This window comes from Numida meleagris, chromosome 6 (genome assembly GCF_002078875.1).
Source record: "Numida meleagris isolate 19003 breed g44 Domestic line chromosome 6, NumMel1.0, whole genome shotgun sequence".
Taxonomy (NCBI): domain Eukaryota; kingdom Metazoa; phylum Chordata; class Aves; order Galliformes; family Numididae; genus Numida; species Numida meleagris.
This window is the reverse complement of record NC_034414.1, coordinates 13,595,858-13,619,202: the sequence shown is the minus strand read 5'-3', so window position 1 is coordinate 13,619,202 and position 23,345 is coordinate 13,595,858. Positions and strand designations below refer to the sequence as shown.

General features: G+C 37.9%; 1 protein-coding gene across 2 annotated transcripts in view; it reads left to right on the top strand.

The window, feature by feature from the left end:
• Nucleotides 1-23,345, top strand: part of KCNQ1 (potassium voltage-gated channel subfamily Q member 1) — a 330,702-nt gene that overhangs the window by 104,639 nt on the left and 202,718 nt on the right. For both annotated transcript variants that reach the window (XM_021402549.1, XM_021402550.1), the window contains one exon: nucleotides 1,622-1,742. In XM_021402549.1, the coding sequence (XP_021258224.1) occupies nucleotides 1,622-1,742 (121 nt within the window). The remainder of the gene's footprint in view (nucleotides 1-1,621; nucleotides 1,743-23,345) is intronic.

Genomic DNA, 23,345 nt, shown 5'->3' with positions numbered 1-23,345 from the left:
GTGGGCAAAATTTTTGCCTTGAAGGCTTAACATAGATGTTGGGTTTTTTTAATCAGTCATTAAAAAGTTAACTTCTGACAGGCTGTAGACCTGACTAAATAACAAGCTGCCTCATCCCACTAAAATACGCTGTGAACTATGGAAAAAAACACTTTGTGGTCTGATCCCTGATAGCCAGCAGAGTACTTTTCCTGTGTAGATGTGTAAGTCATGAGGGAGTTTGTAATTCCTGACATCAGTCTTCTCCCTGGCTTTTCAGCTCTTAAAGTGAGCAAGTCAGCAGTGATAAAGCTGTACCTGGGGCAGTGTTAGCTCCCTGGTGCTCTAACGCAGCTTTACTTTGACAGAATGTGTGGAAGGGAATCCTTCAGGAACACCAACCTCTTCTCTTGACCCCTCCTCACTCTGTGCAAGCAGGTTGCATGGAAGTGTTTTGAAGTGATTCTTCCTTTGTGTTTGAAGCAGCAAGATTATATATATGAATGAGGGAATAAAGAGTAGAGAACTGCACTAGTCACTAGAACAGAACATAATCTTGATTATGACCATCTTAGAAAATTTTAAAATAAAGGAGTGACAGACTGCATTTGCCTTTTATTAAGTAGCTTCTCATCTCCGTTTTCTCAGACAGCTAATAGGTAAATCTTGACTTCTTGTTCCAGATGAGGATACTTACTGGATTAAAATGGTTGAGTGTTAGTGAATGTCTACAGAAACTTGCTTATTGTTGTTTTGTTCTCTATGTAATTTGTTTACACTCAAGTATAAATACAGTAGTGTTTTATGTACAGAAATTCTGTAGCTCTTCTGACAAATGTTAGGACTACACTCAAAAATGCGCTTGGGGTTCTTAATCTGGCAGAATTTAGGAGCCCGAGTTTGAAAATGAAATCTATACCACTCTGCCTAATTTCTTGGATGCATGAAAGTGTTGGTTATAAAAGCAATTCTATCTCCCAAAACTTCCACTATCTGAAGTGGCCTTTCCTCTGCAGCACTGCTCCTGATGAACTGGACATAGATCATCTTGACGCTTGACTCATGTCTGGGTTGATAGATGAGATGCCCTTCCCCTGAAGTAGAGAGGGATTGGGAACCTCTAAACTGGCTTAGACAGCGTGTGAGAGAAGCTGTCTTATCACCATGAAAATGCTGAGGCTCCTTTTGGGATCTAGACCTGGTTTCATGGTCGTAGTCACAGTAATTACACACCAGGAGATGATTTTATAAATTAAAACTTGAAGTAGAGATGATGTAAAGACGAACTGATCTTGTCATTGAGGTGTTTACATACTACTGCTATAGAGCAGACAGTGGTGCATGGCATGGCTGATTATTATATATTTACTTTTATAGTGTGCTATTATACTCTAAATTCTAGTATGAGGAGTATAAACGACAGAGAAGAAAATTAGCTTTAAATCTTGAGCAGAAGTTGAAATGCTTCAAATAGAAGAGTTTCACTTTTCATGAACTTTGAGGTATATGTACGTCTTTGTAGTAACTTCTGGTTATAATATTCTGTTAAAATTTACAATATTTTAGAAATCCAAGCAGTAAGTCATTTTTGGAAAAAGCTGTATGCTATTGCTCTAACTGTTCTCTGCATATTTTCTCACAGTGAAAAAAAGCCCGACGTTTTTAGATGTGAACACAGGACCCTTCATCAGGACCAACAGCTTTGCCGATGAGCTTGACCTGGAGGGTGAAACGCTGTTAACCCCAATAACTCACATCTCACAGTAAGTCAAGGCCATTGAATTGTGCATTAGTTGACTTAGTCAAGAGAAGCCAATCCAGGTGGGAGGAGCTGAAATATGGAGCTGATAGGGCTATCTCAGATATTTGCGTCAAACTCTTTTACCTTGAAGTTGGTGTATACTTTTCTGAGTGCCAGTAAATCTTCTTGTTGACCTAAAGAAAAGTTCACTTGGCTCTGACACAAGGTTTTAGTTTTTAGCTAACGTCTGTGGGCAGCTGGTGGTTGATAGCCTTAAGATTTTCACAGGCAGACAATGTGTGGGAGTACTTGCCTGTTGAGAATTATATTAATCCCTCCATCATTTTCCAGTGGAATAGCTGTAAAGTGCAAATTTTGAAGTACTTAAATGAAGTACTAGCCTTTTGATTTCAGCAGTACCTTTTTGAGTGTTTATAAGATGACATGTATTGGAAGAAAAACGTGTTTTGATCTTTATTACTGCTCTGTGATATGTTAAAATGACCTGGAATAGGCATCTATCTTTTCATTTTGTGTTTTTTCTTTTAAAAGATTTTCCGTGTATCTTTTATGCTAAAATGTTATCTGTATTTTCAGATTATTCTCAAAAATTCTTAAGAGAATGGAATGTAATTACACTATAATGTCAAAAGGAAAAATGGATTGAGAGTTACTAAAGATTTTTATTTGGATGCCTTAAAAATATCCGTTACTGCCTTATTCAACCTCCTGACAAATTCATATTATTTGCCATAGTAAATGTGTGACAGTGTTTAAAAGATCAGTCTCTTTCACCTCGGTGGCTGAATGAGTTTCTTCCCTTCTTATTCCTAGAAATCTGTGGATTTCTGCAGCGAAACCACAGATGAAAATTCTTGGCATACTTACGTTTCTGAGGTACAACGCATGCAGAAACGCCTGCTGCCAATTTTCAGGCCTTCTTTCTCAGTGATATAAATAGCAGAGAAGCACAAACATACTTTTTATAGCCCCTTTAGAAAGAGTACTTAAAAAAAAAAAAAAAAGAAAAAGAAAATGCAGGTTTTGGGGAACAGTGCTGGCTCCCAGACAAAATAACTTGCATTTTCAGTTCAATCACCTACTTGTAACTACATTCATAGACAAAGAATTTAAGAGACTTTTATTCTGGAAGATTTTAGTGGTGCAAGCAGGAGGAGGAAGTCATAAATTTCCTCTACCCTTAGACAAGAACAACGGAGCAGCAAAACCAGATCTAGAAGTTTCCTTTTCATGGCTTTAAAAAAAAAAAAAAACCACCAAAAAACACAACACTGCAAGGCTTTCTTTGAGAGAAAAATAAGCTTTGGTGCCAGGAGTTTTCATCATCTAGTTTGGACATGGAAATTATTCTTTTTTTTTCTCATTGTCACCTTGATACATCTTAAATAGTAAGGTGCTCTACTGCTTTTAAGTCAGCTTATGTAATGTTTGAGAGGTGATTTTTTTAATATTATCATCACTTGTGGGAGACCTTAGGATATAGGTAATGTGTATCAGCTGAAAAAAATATGAAACTAGCATTCTTTCTTTTACTTCATGTCTTTTTGTTGTTGTTGTACCCTTCATTCACATTCCTGTATCGTTCTAGGTAATGAGTAATGGAATAGTACAAAATGTGTCCTTGTGTTTGCTTTGAGTTGAGTCTATGCTAAGGTAGAAGAAAGTGCAGGCCATTGATTGGTGGTTTCTTTGTTTTTGATTTTTTTCGATTGTTTTTTAAAGACTTTTTATTCTGAATTGAAAACTGGATAAACTGGATTAAATTCAAAGCTGGATAAAATATTAATTGCCATGCATCCCTTTAAAGTATGGGTGCCCAAATGTTGTATAGCGTGTGGACTGATCACTCGAAGTGCATTTACTTGGGATGCAGTTGATTAAATGCCAAAACAATGCCAGAGAGGCCCATAGATACATGGTTTGGCAAAAAGTTAGAGAAAACCTTGCGTTTTGCAGTGTTGGTTGTTGTATTTGGCACTTAGCTAGCAGATTATCCCCAAAATTTATGGAATTAAAAAGTCTGTAATGTTTGTTTTGCTGTTGGGTTGTGCAGTGAAAAACAAGTTACTGTGAAGTGTTTCACCAGGCACACATGCTGCTGGATGTTGAAGACTCACCAGTTTCCATGAATTATTTGGACAAATGCTTATTTTTCATTCTTAATTTCAAAGTCTTGAGGAACAAATGTTTATGAGCTGGTTGCACGTGTTAGGAGTGCCTGAATGTTAAGCATGTGGGAATATAAACAAGCATCAAATTTAGAACTGAGCAATAGATACATGTGTCAACACCATTGACAATATGTCTGACAATATGTGTGCAAACCTGTTTACTAACCAATTCTATTATACAAAAAAGAGTCATTTCAGATCCACATCATTGTGTGTGTTTAATTCATGTGTGAAAATTATGCCATGCACAAGAGAACTCAGGATGAATTATTTTTTTTCTGACCCCCAGTTGTGAAGCATATCATTTTCTTAAAGCCATCATGTATACAATATTGATTACTCCAGATTAGTTGATAAGGAAATAAGCAATCATTATGCAAGTATTGCCAGGTGCTTAACAAAAATGCAGCACCAGCTATGAAAACAGCTTAGTATGGAAAAGTCAAATGAAGTGCAAATAGCTCTAGTTTCAGGTCTTAAAAGCAAGCCATAGTCTATCAGAGAAACGGGAGCATGAAGGCAGTTTAAGGAGGTGAGACAGTGCATCTTCTATAGAACCTCCTGATCTAGGAATGCTTAGATTTGGTATTAGAAGGATTATTTGCTGGTCAATTATATATTTGTTGCAACATATGTGTGAATTTATCCACCAGCCACAGAAAGATGACTCCAGAATAAGCATTAATTTTTGGAAGTCGTAAATACATGAATTGCATGGTTCCTCAGAGACATGCAACTGGAAAATGACTTTCAGCTGACATTGTGAAAAGTATTCCCTTTTGTCAGGTAACATACAGCTTCTGGCAGAAGTGGGGAGCACATTACTGTCAGGCAAGCACTTGACATCTTTGTGGCATAAAGCAAGTGAGGCTAACTTACTTGGCTTGGGTTGTAGATGGAATATTCTATCCTTCAGCTGTTATGACAAAGGGCTCTAGAAGGGCTTTAGTTATTGAGGCCTGAAGTCCCCTTTAAATTGAATTTCAGTGTCTTGCTTGCTTATGCAGTAATTATTTCTTGTTTTTTATATGGAAGTGCACTTTCCAATTCCATCTAACTTGCTGGATTTTGAATATGATTCTGAAATAAATGATATAGCAAATATAGCCCTATTTCTGTGGAATTGGGGGAAATCTTTCATGTGGAATGATGGCTGCAGCAGTTAATCATAACCCTGCTACTCTGAGGAAGCAGAAATACAGAAGCACTTTGAGACCTGATGTTCAAGCAGGAAACAGATTAGCATAGAGTAAAACAAATATGCAGCAGATGGATGAAAAAATACAGAACAGGATGGTAGTGGATAAAAGAGCGACTGCACTTAGGAAACTTCTTGCATAAAAGGATAAGCTTGAGATGCAGATTCAGGAGGAACAATCTAATTGGCTGTCAGAACTCACCCAGAAAGTGAACTTTGACAGTTTTAAAAGTTCAGTAAATGGTGTATTGTTTAAGACTTAGCTCTTCACTGATTTATTCAACTTTGTGGTCTGATCCGTTATAAAAGTGAAATATAAAACTGGACTGTAGTAACACCGCACCTCTTCTTTGGACTTCTTACTGCTTTCTTTCTCTCTAATTAGTGTATTCCTCTATTGTCATCTGTTCCGTGTTCCACTTGATTGAACCTTTCGTTGTATGTACATTTTAAAGCAGTGGAAAATCAATGGTACTAATAGTTGAGCCTCAGTTACCAAGTGTTTGTTTCCCTGTCTGTGTTCATATAACTGTTTAATTTCAGAACCTTTTAAAACTTCGTTTGGCATTAGCTGAAGGTATTAAAAGGAAATTAATCAAACTTCGAAACATATGAATGGGAGAAGAGATGGGTTAAACTGAGCAGAAAATAATGAAAAACTCTCAATCCAGTATATCTTTATATAATGATTTTCTAGCTCCTTTACAGAAATTTAAATATAGCTGCGCTTCTTCATGATTTTTTTCAGAAATAAATTCATGTCTCTCTTTTTCATTTCCATAGTTTTCCACTCTCAAGGTTCAACAGCTCATTAAGGAGCAGCTTGTTTAATACTCTCTAGAATTACAGAAGCATCTAGGTTGGAGAAGACCTTCCAGATCACCTTTTTAATTTGCAAGAATTAATGTCAATCCAGCTACTTCAGGGAACAGGTTTTTAACTGAAAGCAGTTACATTGTTCATTTGTGTTCCTATTACTATTAATAAGGTCAAAATAACAACAGTTCCTGGTGTTTTAATGGCTCTTTCCCACATGTTTCACATGTCTCTATTGAGATGACAAATACTTTTCATGAAATGAGTTTTGGTATTGTTGGTGTACTTAGACTCAAACTCATTTTTCAGGGCAGGATTGCTTGTTATGGCATATTGTGATCTTTGGATTTAATGCTATACACCTATACTAAAATAAAGCATTAGATTAAAAAGAAAAAGCAGTTTTTTCTGTTAAGTGTATTTCTATCCTGAAAAAATGGCTGTGACATCAGCTTTATCTTTTCTATCTCTGTCAGCATCTCAGGTGTGGTAGACTCTTTTAGGCATTCTATGCAAGTGATATGTTCCTATGATGGAGATGTTTTCAAAAATGAACCCTGTTATGCACCATGATAGATAATATAGTTAAGCAAATAAATTTAGTGCTTTTTAATCAATTTTTAGATTGAGGAAATGGCTACAGACAGACAGTTCTGAACAACTGAATTGAATGCTTTGGGACACTTTCACATTTCAGTTATATTTCGAAGTGAGCTGATAAACACTGAGTGCAGCATCCACGGTGCTGTAGTTACCAATGGCTTTTCATTGAAATAATGTTTCCTTTCTTGTTTTCTTAAGATTTTATTAATGTTTTATGTTTTAATTAGCAGCATATAATCTATTGGCAAAATCCCAGAACCGCATTGTCTAGAACAAACAGTGCTGAATGTGTTTTATAACTGTCTCTTTTCTGTTAGATTATCAGTGAATAGAATCCCTATTTGCTTTCATTTGATAGCTCATATTGTAACAGATCCCTGCTTTTATCTTCCTCTTCTGTGCCAAAATGACCCTGTGGAGTCTAAGCAAATATTTCTTTTTCACTCTGAAGTAGCCAGAGCTAATGGCTGCCTTCTACTGTTGCAAGAATTCTGTTTGAAATTCTGCTAACAATATAGAAACCATGACTTCCGTGGGGTCCATTTTATCATTAATGACAGGACATGTTGGCAGAATAGTAGTGGAAATTGTACGTAAAAATATTCTTCAGTTAATTCCAGAACTTAATGTTCAAATGTCACTGATTACTGTGCTTTGCATTATTCCATTCATTTACTTTACTCCCTGTTGTTGAATCCGTTGATTTAATAGTTTTCTAGAAAAGGGTGTTGACTCATTCCCTGAGTTGTTCCCTCTCATGCTTTGGTGACAAAATTACAGTAAATGTGGCTGTAGCAATCAGAAGGACCAACATGATGGAAAAGGTGTTACAAAAGAGGTGGAAGGACCGGCAAAATAGCAAGGTGCTACAAAAGAAAGGAAGTAGATCACTGACCCATATCAGAAGATTCTGGGTTCACAGGGAAGGGCTTCCACCAAGGAGGGATCTCCAGAAAGAGACCCTTCCTCAGTGGCAGGCCCCACCCCTTCTGGTCACACAGTGAATTGCCTTCACCTGTGTTCTCAGGGCTGACTGGGTCTTTCCTCCAGGTGCTCAATCAGTGGTTCAGGCTGTGACTCAGCAGTTCCCATACAGTGGCTGTAGAAAGAAACTCTAGAACTCTGATGTATCGGGAGTCAGATTTTTCTCATCAGTTCTGCTGCTTTGAGCCACTTGGACACTTGAGAATGTGAAGTGTCTGTCAAGCTGGTTTGATAAGCAATCAAGGAAGATCTTTTTTTAAAGGAAATCCCACAATGGCAATAAATGAAAGACTCGGCATCATTGTCCCATTCTGGCTTCTCATTTTGGGTCCTATGGCAGAGGAAATGTTGTGGCAATGCAGCCCTAAGTGTGACTAATTTCTTAATTAAACAGTGATCAACACATTATAGTCACCAAGAAGAACTGAAAACTCCTCTGATTTAAGTTAGCAAATTACTAGCTAGGCAGTTCTAGATTTAGAGGCCTGCAGAGCTTGTCCATGGGTCAAGAGCTAGGTGGTTATAGTAGAGCAGGGTGTAAGCAAACTTGGCTATTTTAGGTGAGCTGTTTTCTTCATACTCTGTCAGAATTGGATTTCTGACTTACGGATATTGATAGCAGCCAGCAGCAGTTCCAGAAGAGCTATGACATTCCCACTGCAGCAATGAGCTGGTAGCATCAATGTCTTGCATTTTCTTGTGCAGCTGTCTGATCGAAAATTGTTGTAAACTCTTCTCTGTTTTGCCCCTGAAAAGTACTGTAGCCATTGCTATGCGGAAACAAGTGTGCTACTTTGCTTTTATGTGTTATTGCTTCAGCCCTCATGTATGTATGGAATCTCTTATCCTGTGCCTAGGCTCGGAAGCTCTTTGGGCTGAGGACAGTTGTCGTTCTGTCTATGTAATACCTGACAGGTGGGATCCCAGCACACCAACAGAGATGTGTGCTTTAATGGCACCCGATGTCCACCACAGAGCTGTTTAAATTGACTTATTGTGTCTCCTGTGATCCAAGCAACTAATGGTAAGCTTCGTTTTCATAGATGAATTACCTGAGATAAGATGAAGTTGATCTTGGGCAGATCTTTGTGGTGTCTTATTTCACTATCACCACCATAGGAGCTGAGCTGCTTCTGACAGTGCAATAAGTAATATGGCTAACATCTGTCGCATGTGGTTACTCATTTCTTTTTATCTTTAGAGAGAAGTTTTTGTGTACTGCGGTGGGTGGTTGCTTTTTTCATAGATTAGATAGAATGTGTAGTTTACAGCTATAGATTTGAAGACCAGCGGGGATAATTAGATTGTTTCCTTTGATCTTGTAAAAGACAAGCTGTAGTGCTCCGTTACGTTGAATTCAGCATTATTGTGCTGTGTTCTTAATATTAGCAAAAACACAATTAAAAGAATTGGATTTCATAAGATTAGAGAGTGAACAGGTGCAAAATTCAGGCAGCCACCTGGAATTTGAGATTTCTTCTCTCCTTTTATTTTTATTATCTCTCCATTTATCAGGGAGGAAAGGGCCTTCATATACTGGGGCTGATATTTACCAAAATGTAGTATTGAACAAACACATTCTGTGTTACAGTTTATAAGCATTAATGAAATAATATTCTCATAATCTTTTCCTTTCTTACTGTTAGTCGTCACTAATGAATTCCAGTACAGCATGTAATTACTATTTGGCTATTTTATGTTTCTGACATAGTATAAAAGTAATGTGTTGACTTTTCTTAGTGTACAAACCATCTAGGCAGAAGCTAAGATAGCTTAGCTATTTCTTTTGTGCTGCAGATGAACATTGCATTCCTTGGTCTCCAAGTGCTGTTTTACATCTTGATTGATGTTAAGTAATTAAGCCAGACTCCAGCTGCTCTGTGGTTCAGAAGTACAGGGTTCCTGTGCTGTAAAAACAACAAACAGTTCTCCACTTACTTTTATCATTGTTTACTTTGGGCACCATGTAAAATAATAAGTGCAAAAACTTTATTTTTGGGAGGGGAACCACACAATACGAATGTCCCACTTTTATCTAGCATTTGACGAAGTTAAATTTGGGATCATCTTGAGCTAACTCCAGAATTAGAATTAAAAGCATAAACAAACATTTTGTTTCTATTGTGAGGATGGAGGATAGCTTTACTTTTTCTTTAGATGTGATGGATAACAATTTGTACAGTTTATGTTGTCTGTGTTTTGGACAAGAGAACATGTGACTGCAACACAAAACACAGAAACCCAACAATTTCAGTGTTAAATAATGATTTCCAAAACATGAAGTAGAAATTTTGTTTAATGGTTTATTGATTGTATGACAAATAATAGTTTTCTAGTGGCTGTGGTAACAAAATGCTTATCATGAAGTTGTAAAACTTGTTGCTTAAAATACCATGAACGTATTTTGAAATCTGTGTACACCATCATGCCTGCCTGGATTGCATATAATGTGCTAAATCAGCGTAGCAAACGTACCTGGATTTGTCATCACGGCTCTCCAGCAGGAATCTCTGATCAGCGCAGTGTTGTAGAAATACGTATCCAGGTCAGTATGAGCCAACCAAACAGTATAGTTGACCACTGAATCTTTATTCCATTAAATAAGCATCCTTTGGCAAAATTGTTATTCTAATATTCATCGATACATTAACATCCGTAAATATTTTCTTTTTATTATTGGAATAGTAGCTGTCGATGAGTGTAATTACAGATATCTGTTTCTGTGTTTGGGGCAGACATAGCTGGAAACCAACACAGCATAAAAAGCAAATAATGTATTGCATAATGTATTTTTGACGTACTTCTATAATTCCAGGCTGAACTATCAAATATAAGCATGAAACAGTATGGTATTAAAAGCCAATACCACGTGTGACCCGAGGGACCCTTATTTTAATTCTTGGATAACATTTCATTTATAATAAGATCTTGTGAGAACGTCTTTTGTAGCAAAGTGCGTTATTTAGGAAAACAGGGAAATCTACAGCTGGTTCAAATATCGCCGAGTAGTGTAACAGGACAGCAATGCTAAAGGAAAATACCTTTTTGTAGTAGTATTGATGGTGTAATAGGATGGTGCATCTGTTTGTAGTTGTGTGATTGCCTGGGAAATGGCAAGCTGTAGACTCTGAGTAGAAGTGAGCTGAAAATTGCTCAAATGTATTATGAACACAAATTGACTTTTCAGATGATTTTCATTCAATAGTGTTTTACAAAGATAAATATTGTGTTTGCATTTTTTTTTTCACAAGAAAATGCTGCTCCCAGGAGGACCAGGGCCTGATTCAGAACATAGTGTTTTCCTTATTTTGTACTCCTTTGGAAATCCTTTTTGAGCATTGACACTCTACTGAGTTTCTTCTCCAACTGTTTTTTTCTTACTGCTGGTGGGGATTTTTTTCCTGAGTTAAAAACATGGTCAGGTGGAATGGGTGTGTGACACAAAGTGTCCCCACCTATGGCCACTTGCCCTGGACTGAGAGACCACATCAGGTAGGTGTTTACTGCAGTGCACCTTCTTCATGCGGCTGCAAAGACTGAAAACAGTTGTTTCGCTCCAAGACTTGGTCATTCCTATGTATAGAACTGTTTTGTTTTGATCACCATGGGAAATTAAAATAGAATATGCTAAAGCATTTCCTTTGTGTTGCAGATAAAATGCCTTAAATACCTTACAACAGCTGTCAGCTTGCTAGAAAGCTACAGGCGAGCACTTGACCTTTTGCTTATGGTTGTGTTTTGGTCTGTTTTTTCCTTAGGTTCTTGTACCACACCCGTTTCTGTGGTTTCTGTGCATCTCTTGAGATAAAAGTAAACACAGATGCTAGTCACTGCCCTGCGTGGTAACTCTGCTACTTCTTTTGCAAGGAAAAGTAATGTTTATCTATTTCTTCCCCTACATTTCCCCCTCCCCAATCCCCCCTCAACGTGTAAAATGCATCAATATAATGCCGAAAGGAAGGTGGGGCATAAAGTGGTATCTGCTGTCAGCCTGGCTGTTGGGCTGGAGCCTGCCCCATAGCTAAGTCCCATCTCCCGTGCAGCCAAGTGTCATCAATGCAGAAATGTCCCTGTTCCTGAGGAGAGAAGTCACTGGGAGTGGTGAGGGTCCCAGTGATTTGATCTTTTAGGAATTCTGAACCCGCACGAATTATACTCGGTGTGATGCAATGTCCTGCAGAGAGCCAATGAAGTGAGCAGAGCACAGCAGAAACATAACAAACATAATACTCTGTATGTAATCTTAGTTTATGAGAGTCTGCATTTTGTAGACGTAGGGTTGTTGTGTTTTCAGGGTTTTGTTTGTTTTGTTTTTGAGGAATGGCACTTTACAGAAACTAGATCTGTAAAAAGAGCTGTATTTTAATGGAAAGACGATACTAAAAATGTTTCTAGATCCATACAGAACTTTAGCTCGCATGCAGGAATATGAGGGCTGGAACAAAGAGCTGTATCAGATGAGGAGCTACATTTGGAAATTGCTTTTATCTACATCCAAATGTAAATTTACCATTCTGACCAAAACTTACAGATATTGGGAGTAAAATGTACTCGAATTAGTGCCATGAACTGTTTTTCTGTTGTGCAGTGCTGTTACTTTAGAAAGCAGTTGAACCCCTGTGCCCATTTTTTTAAAGAAAACCCTATTGTGACACCAAATACATACCAATGCTTTTAAAAATGTGACCTCAGTATATATGGGATCTGATTTTTGATCAAAAACATAGACAAAATTGTAAACAAACAGCTTATCTTTTGATTAAATGAGTTTTATTTTGTTGTAGAAGTACATTGCCTTTAAAAATGAGTAAATTGTTTTTATTTCATAAGGCATCTCCAGCATTTGTTAGTGTTTCTTACAGGAAAGTATTAGTCGAGTTCCTGGCAATTGGTTTATACTTTAATTTGCTGTACAGGTGTTCTCCATGCAGGTTAGCCGTTGCTCAGTGACTACTGATCCCAATCTTACTTGTTTAAAAAACATTCTGCAGTAGCAGGGGGATCCAGAGATGCTCATACTGAGCATCACTCTTCTCCAGTTGTCAGTTTTGTGCAGTAGACTTCATAGGCATTAGGCAGCGGTGAGTGGTTTGAAAATCCTAACAATCCATTGTTTTTAGGTCGTTTTTAACACAAAATGGAAACTTATTTTGGACTGTCCCACAGATAGTATCACACAGGTGACATCACCAGAGTGGTATGGGATGTCAATTTTCCTTTTGCTTAGCAACATGAGCTGTCAGCGGTGCTTAGTTCACCAGAGTTGGGGTTGAAAAAACAAAGCAACAAGCTTTGTCTGAAGCATTACAAATTCACCTAGACCTGTAAGTCAGGGGTCAAATTCCCTCCATTGTTGAATGCATAGTGTTCTGGAGCTTTGTGTAGGGAGGCTGCAGAGGTGAAATCCATCCTTTTCTTCTCTCCTTTTACCTAAAGTCTAGGATGCTAAGTTGCCACATGTGCTATTGTTTGTCCTTTTTGTTTTCCACTTGCATTGGTTTCCAGAAACACCAGGCTGGATTTAGAGCTCAGCTATGGTTGGCAGCATGCATATAAATAGCAAAAATGAGTCCAGAGATTTTATGCTGTATCCATTCCTCCTGAAAATGGACTGAGATAGAAAGCTCTGTTTGAAGGCAGTAATATGTTTTGGCACCGCACTGGAAAATTTGAGAAACAGGGCTTAACAGACTATATTGTAACTTGCTGTTCTGCTGTACTGATCTGCTTTTAGAAAAACATAACACTCTTTCTGTGACACTGACAAATTCTGGTTCAGGAACATAAATGCCAATTTCTCCTCTTTCTTCTCCTTCTACCATATGCTCTTAGTTTATCAAATTGTGCAATGGTTCTGATGGCTCTTATTAGCTACTTCATAGAGTAAGTGATACAAAGGAGTCAGGAAGTCTGTAGCATAATTACACAGATATTATAAACTTTATCTATGTGAGCGAATGCACTGAAAAATTAAATGCCATTTATTGTTCCACTTGCTGTGTAATTACTTAGTACCTCCAAATCTTTAGGCTTCGTGAGCAGTTTCTTTGTTTTGAAGAAAAGGTTAGGATTTGCATGTGTTTTTTCCTAGAGAATTTGCACCATACTTCGTGGTGCATATTTAGGACGCATAAGTGAAACGTACTGTATAAGAAGTTCATGTTTGAGTCCTGAAATGGCTTCTAGGGTAATAAATAATGGAGAGATGCAACCAAAATATATTTGCTTTTCAGTGAATGTAGTAAGCGTTCTGAATCCATCTGCTTTTTATTTTGGAAACCTAATCCTCTCCCACCCATGTACAATTTTCAGATACTAATTTGGAATGCATTCTTCTCCACATCCTTTGTCACACTCTAGAATCTTGATTTTTTTTTTTTTTTTAATATTTTTTAAACAGCAATTTTCAGTTTTCCTTTTTCTTAGCCCACCCACATGGGGGCACCTGCTCGGGTCTTCAAGGGTACTTCCTTTGCTCTGCAGGACTCTGAGGTTTTCTGTAAGTGTGTGTGCTGTGTCTCATCCATTCATCATTATTACATCCTAATGTAGGTCTCAGGTTTGCTAAATTATGTTAAATCACTTCCATATTGAAACGCATGAATAATTGTGAGTCACCATGTGCTGCAAAGAGCTGGATCAGATTATTAGAGCTCTTAATTGCTTCTGTCTTTTTGTTTGAAAGCTTATGGTGGGTTACTGGAAATTATGAATTGGCAAATAATATATTCTATAGGCTTTGCAGTATAACTGTGAATGGCATTTTTAAGACACAGTGTATCTAGAAACTCTAAGCACAATATAAAGAAATGAACTGCTCAAAAAGGAGTTCAAGATAAATAATACCTGATGGAGCTGTAGTCGCTATCCTTTCAGAACTTCTGAGGGAAGTATTAATTATTAAAAATATTTGTGTCGCAGGAGGCTGTAATTTGTTAATGACTTGCTATGCATGCAAGGTGTCAGTGTGTCAGAAGGAAGTGAGAGCGGGGGGTGGAAAAGAAAGGAAAGGATAAAAGCAAGCCAACTGTCTGAAGTCTGAGAATATACACATCTGAGCTGCCAGTTCATTGCAGTTAATGAACAGGCAGTTTGTGCAGAATACACAGCATAAAACATGCGAAGGGAGAGAAATGAGATGGATAGGTATGTGAAGTTGTATGTGTTGGAGAAAACATTCCAAGCGTTTGTGGCAGTGTTGATAAACCAGGCACAGAGGTTGAGAAAGATAGTGTTTAAATAGCAGGAAAGGAAAAAATGATTTTGAGAGCTAATACTTTAATTACTGCCTTACCCTAGTCCCATCTGCACTTCCTCTGGCCTGTTCATTGAAAGGCTAGAACATTACAAACGCCTGAGTGAACATCTTTTGGGAGGGCTGGAAAGGAAGAGGCAAGTCTTAGGAGGTGTCTTGGTGAAGCAGATGGATTGTGGGGGAAGAGAGTAATTGAAGGATGTAAGCTTCAGTGAACGGGAAGGACGGTCCTATCAGCAGTGATGAGGAGGAAGCAGCATGAGGGTATGTGAGAAAAAGTAGCTGATTTTGGTGATGCTATCGAGCACATTAGTTCTTAGAATGTGATGCCTTTAATTTTGTTGGAATTGATGTATTTCAAAGACTCAAAATATTAAAGTTGGTTTGGCGTAATGTTTTTCACATCATTTTTGATGATGTTGCATTCTAGGGACCTTGGTACTCCTCTAGGAAATGTGAGGATCTGGATGCATGTTCAAAGAAGAAAACTGGAGGAATTAAACTTTGTCATTTTTTCCCTCCATCTTCCCCCTTTCCAAGATTCTTTGGAACTTCTTCAGACAACATTTCTCCTTGGACCAGTGCTTAGTCCTGCCTCTAGATTTTTGTGTTTAGAAGACATTAGTGTTCTCAGCTCCAAATAATTTCTTTCTTCCATCTTCATACATCCTGCAGTTGATCCTAATTACTGTGTGTGCTCATGCAGGGCCTGTGCCAACACAGTAAAGCAATGGCTGCCTCCTTGCGAGTGCAGAGGGAGATCCTGTGGCTCCCCAGACTTTCGAGAAACTCCAAGGGAGAGCTGAAGGAGAGACCAAGAAGCTGAAGTCAGTGTTGAAGGACAAAGAGATGAGCGGAGTGGCAGTTGGGATAACAATACACATAAGCACTTTCTGTTTTAGTTTTATCAGAGACCCACAGATAAGTGAAATGGGCAAAAATGCAGCATTTTCTGTGGCTTTATTGTAGCCTGACTTTTAGAAGGGGAAGGGCTCTCATCCAGTCTTGTGACTTGCTTTTCTATGGCAGATGTTCCTCCCTGGCCAGAGGGCTACTCTCTCTTTTATTTCTTTTGGTTGTAAAGCAGGGAACCCAGTTCTTCCCTTGGTTCTTGATAGTAAACAATGAATCTAGATCTGCCTGCCTGCCATCTGCCAGCATCATCCCCAGACTCCCACTGACATTCACCATCTTGGCTTTAAAAAAAAAAAAAAATAATAATAAAAATCCATCCGTATCTCCTTGATGGCAGATCTCTGCCATCTGGCTTTAGTTCCTCGCCTTGCTTAGATCTTCACAGGTGCCACGTGGGTTACCGATGTCTGCATAAACTCCATGTAACTATCTTTGCCCCCTATACTGAACGACAGATTATAAGGTTTTGTAATGCATTTGAAATAATTGATAAATTTATAAGCGTATGCATAGTATATTAATATATGTGAATTATACATGGAAACAAATAATCGTTAGAAAAAAAACTATTGCAACCCATATAAGCTTGCAAATTGAGTGCATTCAGCAAAGATGTTCTATTTGAGCAAATAATTAAAAATATAAGCACATGAACTGTATGTCTATGTGCATGCTTTTATCTCTTATGTCTTTTATGAATTTTCCCCTTATTGTGTGTGTTGCCTGTGTTGATGTAGGCTTCTGAATTCAGAGCTGTTAGTGAATTATACTGTACATCTTAATTAAGTTAACTAACAACTAAGATTTCATATAATTAATTTTATAACTGTGAAAAAAAGGAATTGTGTAAGGAAAACAGCCCTTGAACAACAGAACTTTTTTAAAATTTGTTGTTAATAAGTCAGTCCGTGATTTAGGATTACATCATTTTGGAAATATGTGCTGCTATTTGCCAGACTGTTTTCTGTTATCTATACCCTACTTTATGCTTTGTGATAGAACTGTAGAGCTCTAGTTTCACACTCGGAAAAATGCATTTTCATATTTTTTGACCTTGAGGAAAGAGAAATAAAAGGTATTTGAGAGATTGACATCTGAAAGCAAGGGGATCCAGTGTAACACAAGGGGGCAGTCGTGTTATATATGAAGTTAAGCCTTTGAGTTACTCAGCTGTGGGTTAATAGGTAGATGACAAAATTAGTGTAGTAGGGTAGTGTGAGTATATTATTTATTTCAGCAGCATTCACTGATGCTCCAAGTAGAATATTTGATGGAATTTTTGGAAGGATTCATTTCTAATCTTTGTTTAAAAAAAAAACAAGAACAAAAAATCTGTACATATGATGGCAAAGATTTTGTTCTTAAATGTTAAAAATGTATGTGTATTTAAAAAGTGTGTGTGTGTACCTGTATACATACATATATGATGATGTAGGCCATGGATGTGATAGATGACATCAATGCTCTCCACACTTGTAACCTGTGGGCATCCTAATCAAGTGCTAACATCTCCTCAGGGCTTGGGATGAGAAGAAATCTAAGCATAATATATCTTTTAAAAACTTTGGATACAAAAGAATGTGGACGTGGCTTTAAGACTGTTGATTCCATGAGAAGGGTAGAGTAGGAGATCTCTCCATATTTGTTTTGGATGGGAGATAGGAAAGCACTCAGGCAAGGTGAAATCTGAAATGAGGCTTCTTGTTTCTCGCCCCTGGTCATCATGTTCCTAGAAAGGCCGGTGGGATAATGCTCAGTACTGCTGGTGAACATTCAGTAAAATCACTGTGTTCAGTGCTTGGTGGGAAGCAGTAAAGTTCAAAAGGTGGCAGATTAATCCAAGTTCGTTGCCAATGTTGGTATAGTGTTTCACATGAGTTACAGTCCTCTTCTGCTTTTTGTTTGAAAGACCCAACTACTTACATAAAATTGAACCTTCTGGATTTGCCTTCTAGGAAAGATTGCGTGTGTTCAGAGTCCCAGAACTATAATCTTAAAGTGATTTTAATCCTAATGTGTCATGAACAAGTCTTGCACCATAGCTCTCAAGCTTAGTCTTCCAAATGAATTCCAAACATAGGTCTGTGGTGAGAATAGGTCTATAAGGAGAACACAGGGAGGAAAAGTAAGTTAACAGTTCAATATATTATCTAACTCTGTTTAGAACCTATTTCCTATTAAGAGAGGTCATATATTTAAAACACGATCTTTAGGTACTTGAGTATTCTGCTGCTGACAAGGCAATCTGTAGCATTCTGTCACTCTACTGGGTCAGAAATCTCCCTATTTTCTAGAGTTAAGAGGAGCCTCTAAGTTAGATGGAATGAAATGCACTTTAATGGCAGTTGGTAATGTAACCTCACTAATGTGTACCATGCTCCAGAACGTACTGATCATTGCTGTCACTCAGGATGTTGTATTTTTAATAGATTCTTTATTTTAGCTGACAGCATTCTGTTACATGTGTTTTGGGGGGCTGAGTATTAGTTTCGTTAACTAGAACCTGATTTTCTGTCAGAAAAGAAAAAGGCAATTCATATAATTTCTCCCTCATGACTTCCTGTATTTTAACCTCCTTATCCAGATAAGACTAGCAAGGAAAGAAGTACGCAGATGTTGCATGCGCTGTCGCAGAAACCAACTTCTGGTTTTTTGCAAGGAAGCAAGGCCAAATATGATCCTATTGTCTGCATGTCACCAGCTGCCAATCCCTAGAGATCTTTTGAAAACAAAGTTTAGCCGTAGTTCAACTTAATAGAATTAGAAAGTCTAAATGATGCTCAGTTTCATGAGATAGGCAGTTTTGGAGGAGAGGAGGAAGAGATAAAGTCCCCTATTATTTCCTTCACTGAAGTGAAAGCTTATAGTCTGCATTTGGCCTTACTGTTTGGCAAGGTACAATCTAGACAGGTGAGACACAGGAAACCAAGTTATATAAATTTTCCTGGGTAAAAACTATATCTTCTCTGTAGAGAGCATGAAGCAGTATATAAGCTTGAAAGCTGGAAAATGCTAGCTTTAATGAAGCAAAGTCCTAAGGTATATGTGTGCACTGCATGTGTGATGACATTTTTAGGGAATACTGCAACAAATAGGCTGTTTTCTTAACTATACTCACTTTACAGCATTTGTTCTCTTCTTATAGTAAGCCAGTTGGCTGACAGGTCAGACTCAAAGGATTAAAATAAATGGGGTTACATCAGGCTGATGGCCAGTCACTAGTGGTGTTCCACAGGTCTCCATGTTAGGACCAGTTCTTCTTATCAATGCCTTGGATGCAGGGCTTGAAGGTGTAGTATGTAAGTTTGCAGAGGGCACTAAATTAGGAGAAGCTGCTGACATCCTCAAGGGTGGAGAGGCTTTGCAGAGAGATCTTGACAAATTAGAGGGCTGGGCAATCACCAGCCACATGGTGTTTAACAAGAGCTGAGTGCCAGATTCTGCACCTGGAACAGGGCACCCTTGGATTTTGGGTGGTCCTGTGGGAAGCCAGAGGTTGGACTCAATGTTCCTTGTGTGTCCCTTCCAACTCGAGATATTGCATAATTCTATGATAAGAATTGTGTAAGAGTCCATAACTGACTTTTCTCCAATACTTGCTCCTCTAAACTGTTCCATCTTAACCAAGTATTTAATGCATGGAAGGGAAAGCACTGCTACTTCATGGGCAGGGAGGTAAGCTACAGAGTATGATATTTTTGGTGCTGGTTATTTAAAAGCATCCTAAAGATGAACCCCAAATTTACAGCTGTTAGACTGATAATAAGATCTAGAGACTGGCTTTTATGAAGACATTTGATAGGGGAAGAAATTGTTGCCTTGTTGTTCTTTTATATAAAATCCAAAGAGCAATTGCATCTGATTTAAGATCTTTTTTTTACTGCTTCTAGAAAAAATGTTTAGACACAGAATTAAGTCATTACATGTCTTAGTTAAAAATGTTGATCGAGGGGAAGCCATGTATTTTCTTCGTAGTTTTATTAGCAAGTATTACTCAAATATTTAATGAACTACTATAAAACTGTGAAGAAAAAAAGAAAAAGCAGGACATTGCATGAAAATCCTGTTCTGATCCCAGATGTTATGATCTGTCAATCTGATATCAGTGCAATGTGTGGGGCAATATATTTTCATTCCATTGCCTACTCTGACATCTCAATTAAGGGAACTACATCACACCAGTACTTTTGTCTTCTATATATGTCTCCCCAGGTACAGCAAGCTAATTTTCATAGAATAATAGAATGATTTGGGTTGGAAGGGATCTTTGAGATCACCCAGTTCCAACCCCCTGCTATAGACAGGGACACCTCCCACTAGAGCAGGTCGCTCAAAGCCCCATCCAGCCTGGCCTTGAATGCCTCCAGGGAGGGGGCATCCACAGCTTCTCTGGGCAGCCTGTTCCAGTGTCTCACCACCCTCACAGTAAAGAATTTCTTCCTAATATCTAGTCTGTTTTGCATACTGAAATGTGACTATGTACTTATGGCCCTTTCTATAAGATTGTTAAGTGATAGATTTTTATCAAATGGAAAAAATATTAGAGGTTGGCTTATCAACTTGTCATGGGAGCTGGAAAATCTGTGGATACATCTGTGGCTAGATCTGTTTGTCCCTTCTTTCACTGGAAAGGCAAAGTATATAATTTCATAATCTTGTGAACTTAGGTGATTCAAAAAAAAACAAAAAACCTAAATCATGTCCATAAAATAAAAGTTGTCAGTATCTGAGGGATGAAATTCAAAGTGGTAGCATGTATATTTTCAGAAGTTCAGTTTTAACTTTGGGCGCATACTCATTTATAATCCTCATTAGACAATGCATTTGTTCTCTTCGACAGCTGAATAAGGGGAAAAGACATGTTGAAAAATGTGTTCCTGTCCTCTTTTTCTGTGGGCTTCTCTCTACATCTGTGCTGAGCAGAATCCCTCAGGGTATCCTGGATTGTATTTACCAGGAAGAACGAATACCTGACTAGACTAGCATTGCTCCTTGTGATTAGGGTGTCATCAATTAACTTATATGACTCAAAAGTGAAGCTTGCCAGTCATTTTAAAGCTTTGGATAATGAAACTCAGGAAATTTGTTCCTATGGCAAGTTTCTTCAACCTTTGTTTAAAACAGCATAAAATAACTTCCTTTAATTGTGGAAATACACTGTTGGCAAAAGGCAAGGGTGAACTATAAGTCTTTAAACATTAGAAAACATCAGTCCATCGCATCTGACAGGTTAGAACTGGTTTCTCAGTACATCCAATAGTAGACAAATAGCAACAGTATAATAATTAAAGCTTAATCCATGTAGTCATAAGCTATTATAAGTAATTGTGACTATTGCAGCTTATGAATTGCTTTTCTTATCTTTCAGAGTGAGATTTTTTCTCCTTAAAAAAAAAAAAAAAAAAAAAGGAGAAATGATTCCATGCTTTTGAAGGCCTGGTAGGACAACTTGACAGTTATGCAAGCAGCTGTCTGCAGAAATTCATTAAATGTCTGATTGCACATAGCCGTGTCTGACCCCTGGTGCTCACGCTGAGCTTTGCTGCCCCCAGCTACCTTGTCTCTGGTTCACACCGCAGATGTTCATTTACAGGGATGCAGACTTTGCTGGTTCTCCTTACAGCAAAGTATGGCGTGATCCCTTTAACTTAATAAGTAGAGTTCACATTTTCCTGTGAAATGCAAAAGGAATTCAGCCTCTAAATGCTGTGGCTTTGCAGAAGAATGAATGTGGTACTGTAGCTGTTTGTTACTACTTTTGTTGAATTGTTTTAGGCTTTTTCATTTTCTTAGACAATCCAAGAGAGCCAAAAAATGGGGATTTTTGGTGTCCAATGTACCAGATTTTATCTGTGAAAGTACATGATGTTTGCCAGTCTGCTATGCACCCCACCATGTCAGCAAAGGATCCCCAAGCAATTCTAACATTCAAAACAGGTGTATAGCTTTCTAGTATTTCAGGGGATGCTCAATGCCTCAAATGTTTGGAATTTGTGACCTTGTATCCTGTGTTTGTTCTGTTCTGTGTTATATCATTTCATCCATCTTCTATATTCAGTTTTTTAATTTTTAACATAATTGTATAAAGTTTCTTTACTTAATGGAATCTCATCAGGACCTCTAAAATGGATCTTACCACTCGTATTTTTTACTGTTGTGTTGATTTTGCATGGTTTATAGCCAGAATCTGAAGATCAGTGTGGAACTCCTCCTGGTTCCTGATATGGCAGTGAACTTTTTGTTTTTGTTGTCCTCCCCACTTATTGACACTGAGAGGTAGCAGGGCTAAATCATGTGAAGGCTGAAGCTTTTAGCAGGACAAGACATAAGGGTTAGAAGCTCCCGTATGTCTTATAGTCATTGGCTAACTGCGGGAAATATTTTCTCAGACAAAGTATGGTGGAGCTCATGGAGGACAGCAATGTTCAATCAAGTTCTGTCCAAGCTGGGTCCTCATTTGCCACATTGTCCTAAGGTCTCAGGAATCTCTGCTTTCTGCTGCTTTTGCCCTAGTATGTGCACTGATACTTTGTTACAGCAACTAAATATTGTACTAACTTTCATTTTATTGTACAGTAATTCTTATATTGACCATCTCAGCCATCTCACAAAATGCCAAACTCAATCAGTAGAGTTGGCAATTAAGCCAAAGAAAGAATACACACCTTTTGAGACTAGCTCTCTTCTGAACATGTGGACCCTGATTTAGGTAATTGAGTAGGCATCCACTTTGAGTACTTTCAGAATCCTAACAGCTTCAATGGAGGTAACATTTTGTTTAACATGTGCCTGCGTGTGCTGCTGAATGAGATCCAGCTGAATCTTTGTAAAAAGATCAGGGATTAGAACTGAGATTCTGTGATGCTCTTGTTTGGACTGTGTCTGCCAACTATGAGCCAGGTTGAGTAATCATAGCATTGCCAGCTTTGAAGAGCTCATAAATTGTGAGTTAGGCCATGCTGAATCACAAGACTTAAAGAAATATTGGCATCTCTTTTTAACCTTTTGTGTTCTTAAAAGTTAGGCTATGCGTGGTTTCAGGTCCTTTTGTAAAGCTAGAAATACATTTAAAGGATTGAAGATGTTCACATAAATTCCTGAATTAGAGCATTTAAGTAGCACAGTAAATAGCAAGAGACATTTAATATAAAGTGGCAGTGGTTGATAGCATGGTGTCTGAGGTGTATGCTTTGAAACTACTGTGGGAGAAAATGTGGGAAACATGGGTGCACTAATTATTGGTTTATTCTTTTCTCTTAATATTTGTACTCTACCAAGGGAAACGTACTCCATCTTTGAGATTTCTTTTCAAGGGGTTTAACCAATTAGTATGTTCTGCACTGTCCCATTCACACCCACAGAGATATGTTGTCCAGAGATGACCACCCACAGCCGGAAGAAAGTAAAGAAATAAATAACAGTATTTTTTTTTACCCAAGAAGACAGACGTACAAGCAGGTAACATACTGGTTAGGTAATTTCTGCAACCAGCCTGAAAAGGATTTTCACATTGAAACAGGGTTATGAACTCTGCATTGTTACTTCTGTAGTTTAAATAGACAGCTAATAGAGCTTGGAAGTTATTATACTTTGCAAGCAAGAATGGCCATGGAAGTTTTGCTACTCTGATTATATATGTATCATTTCTGAAGCAATCTCCCA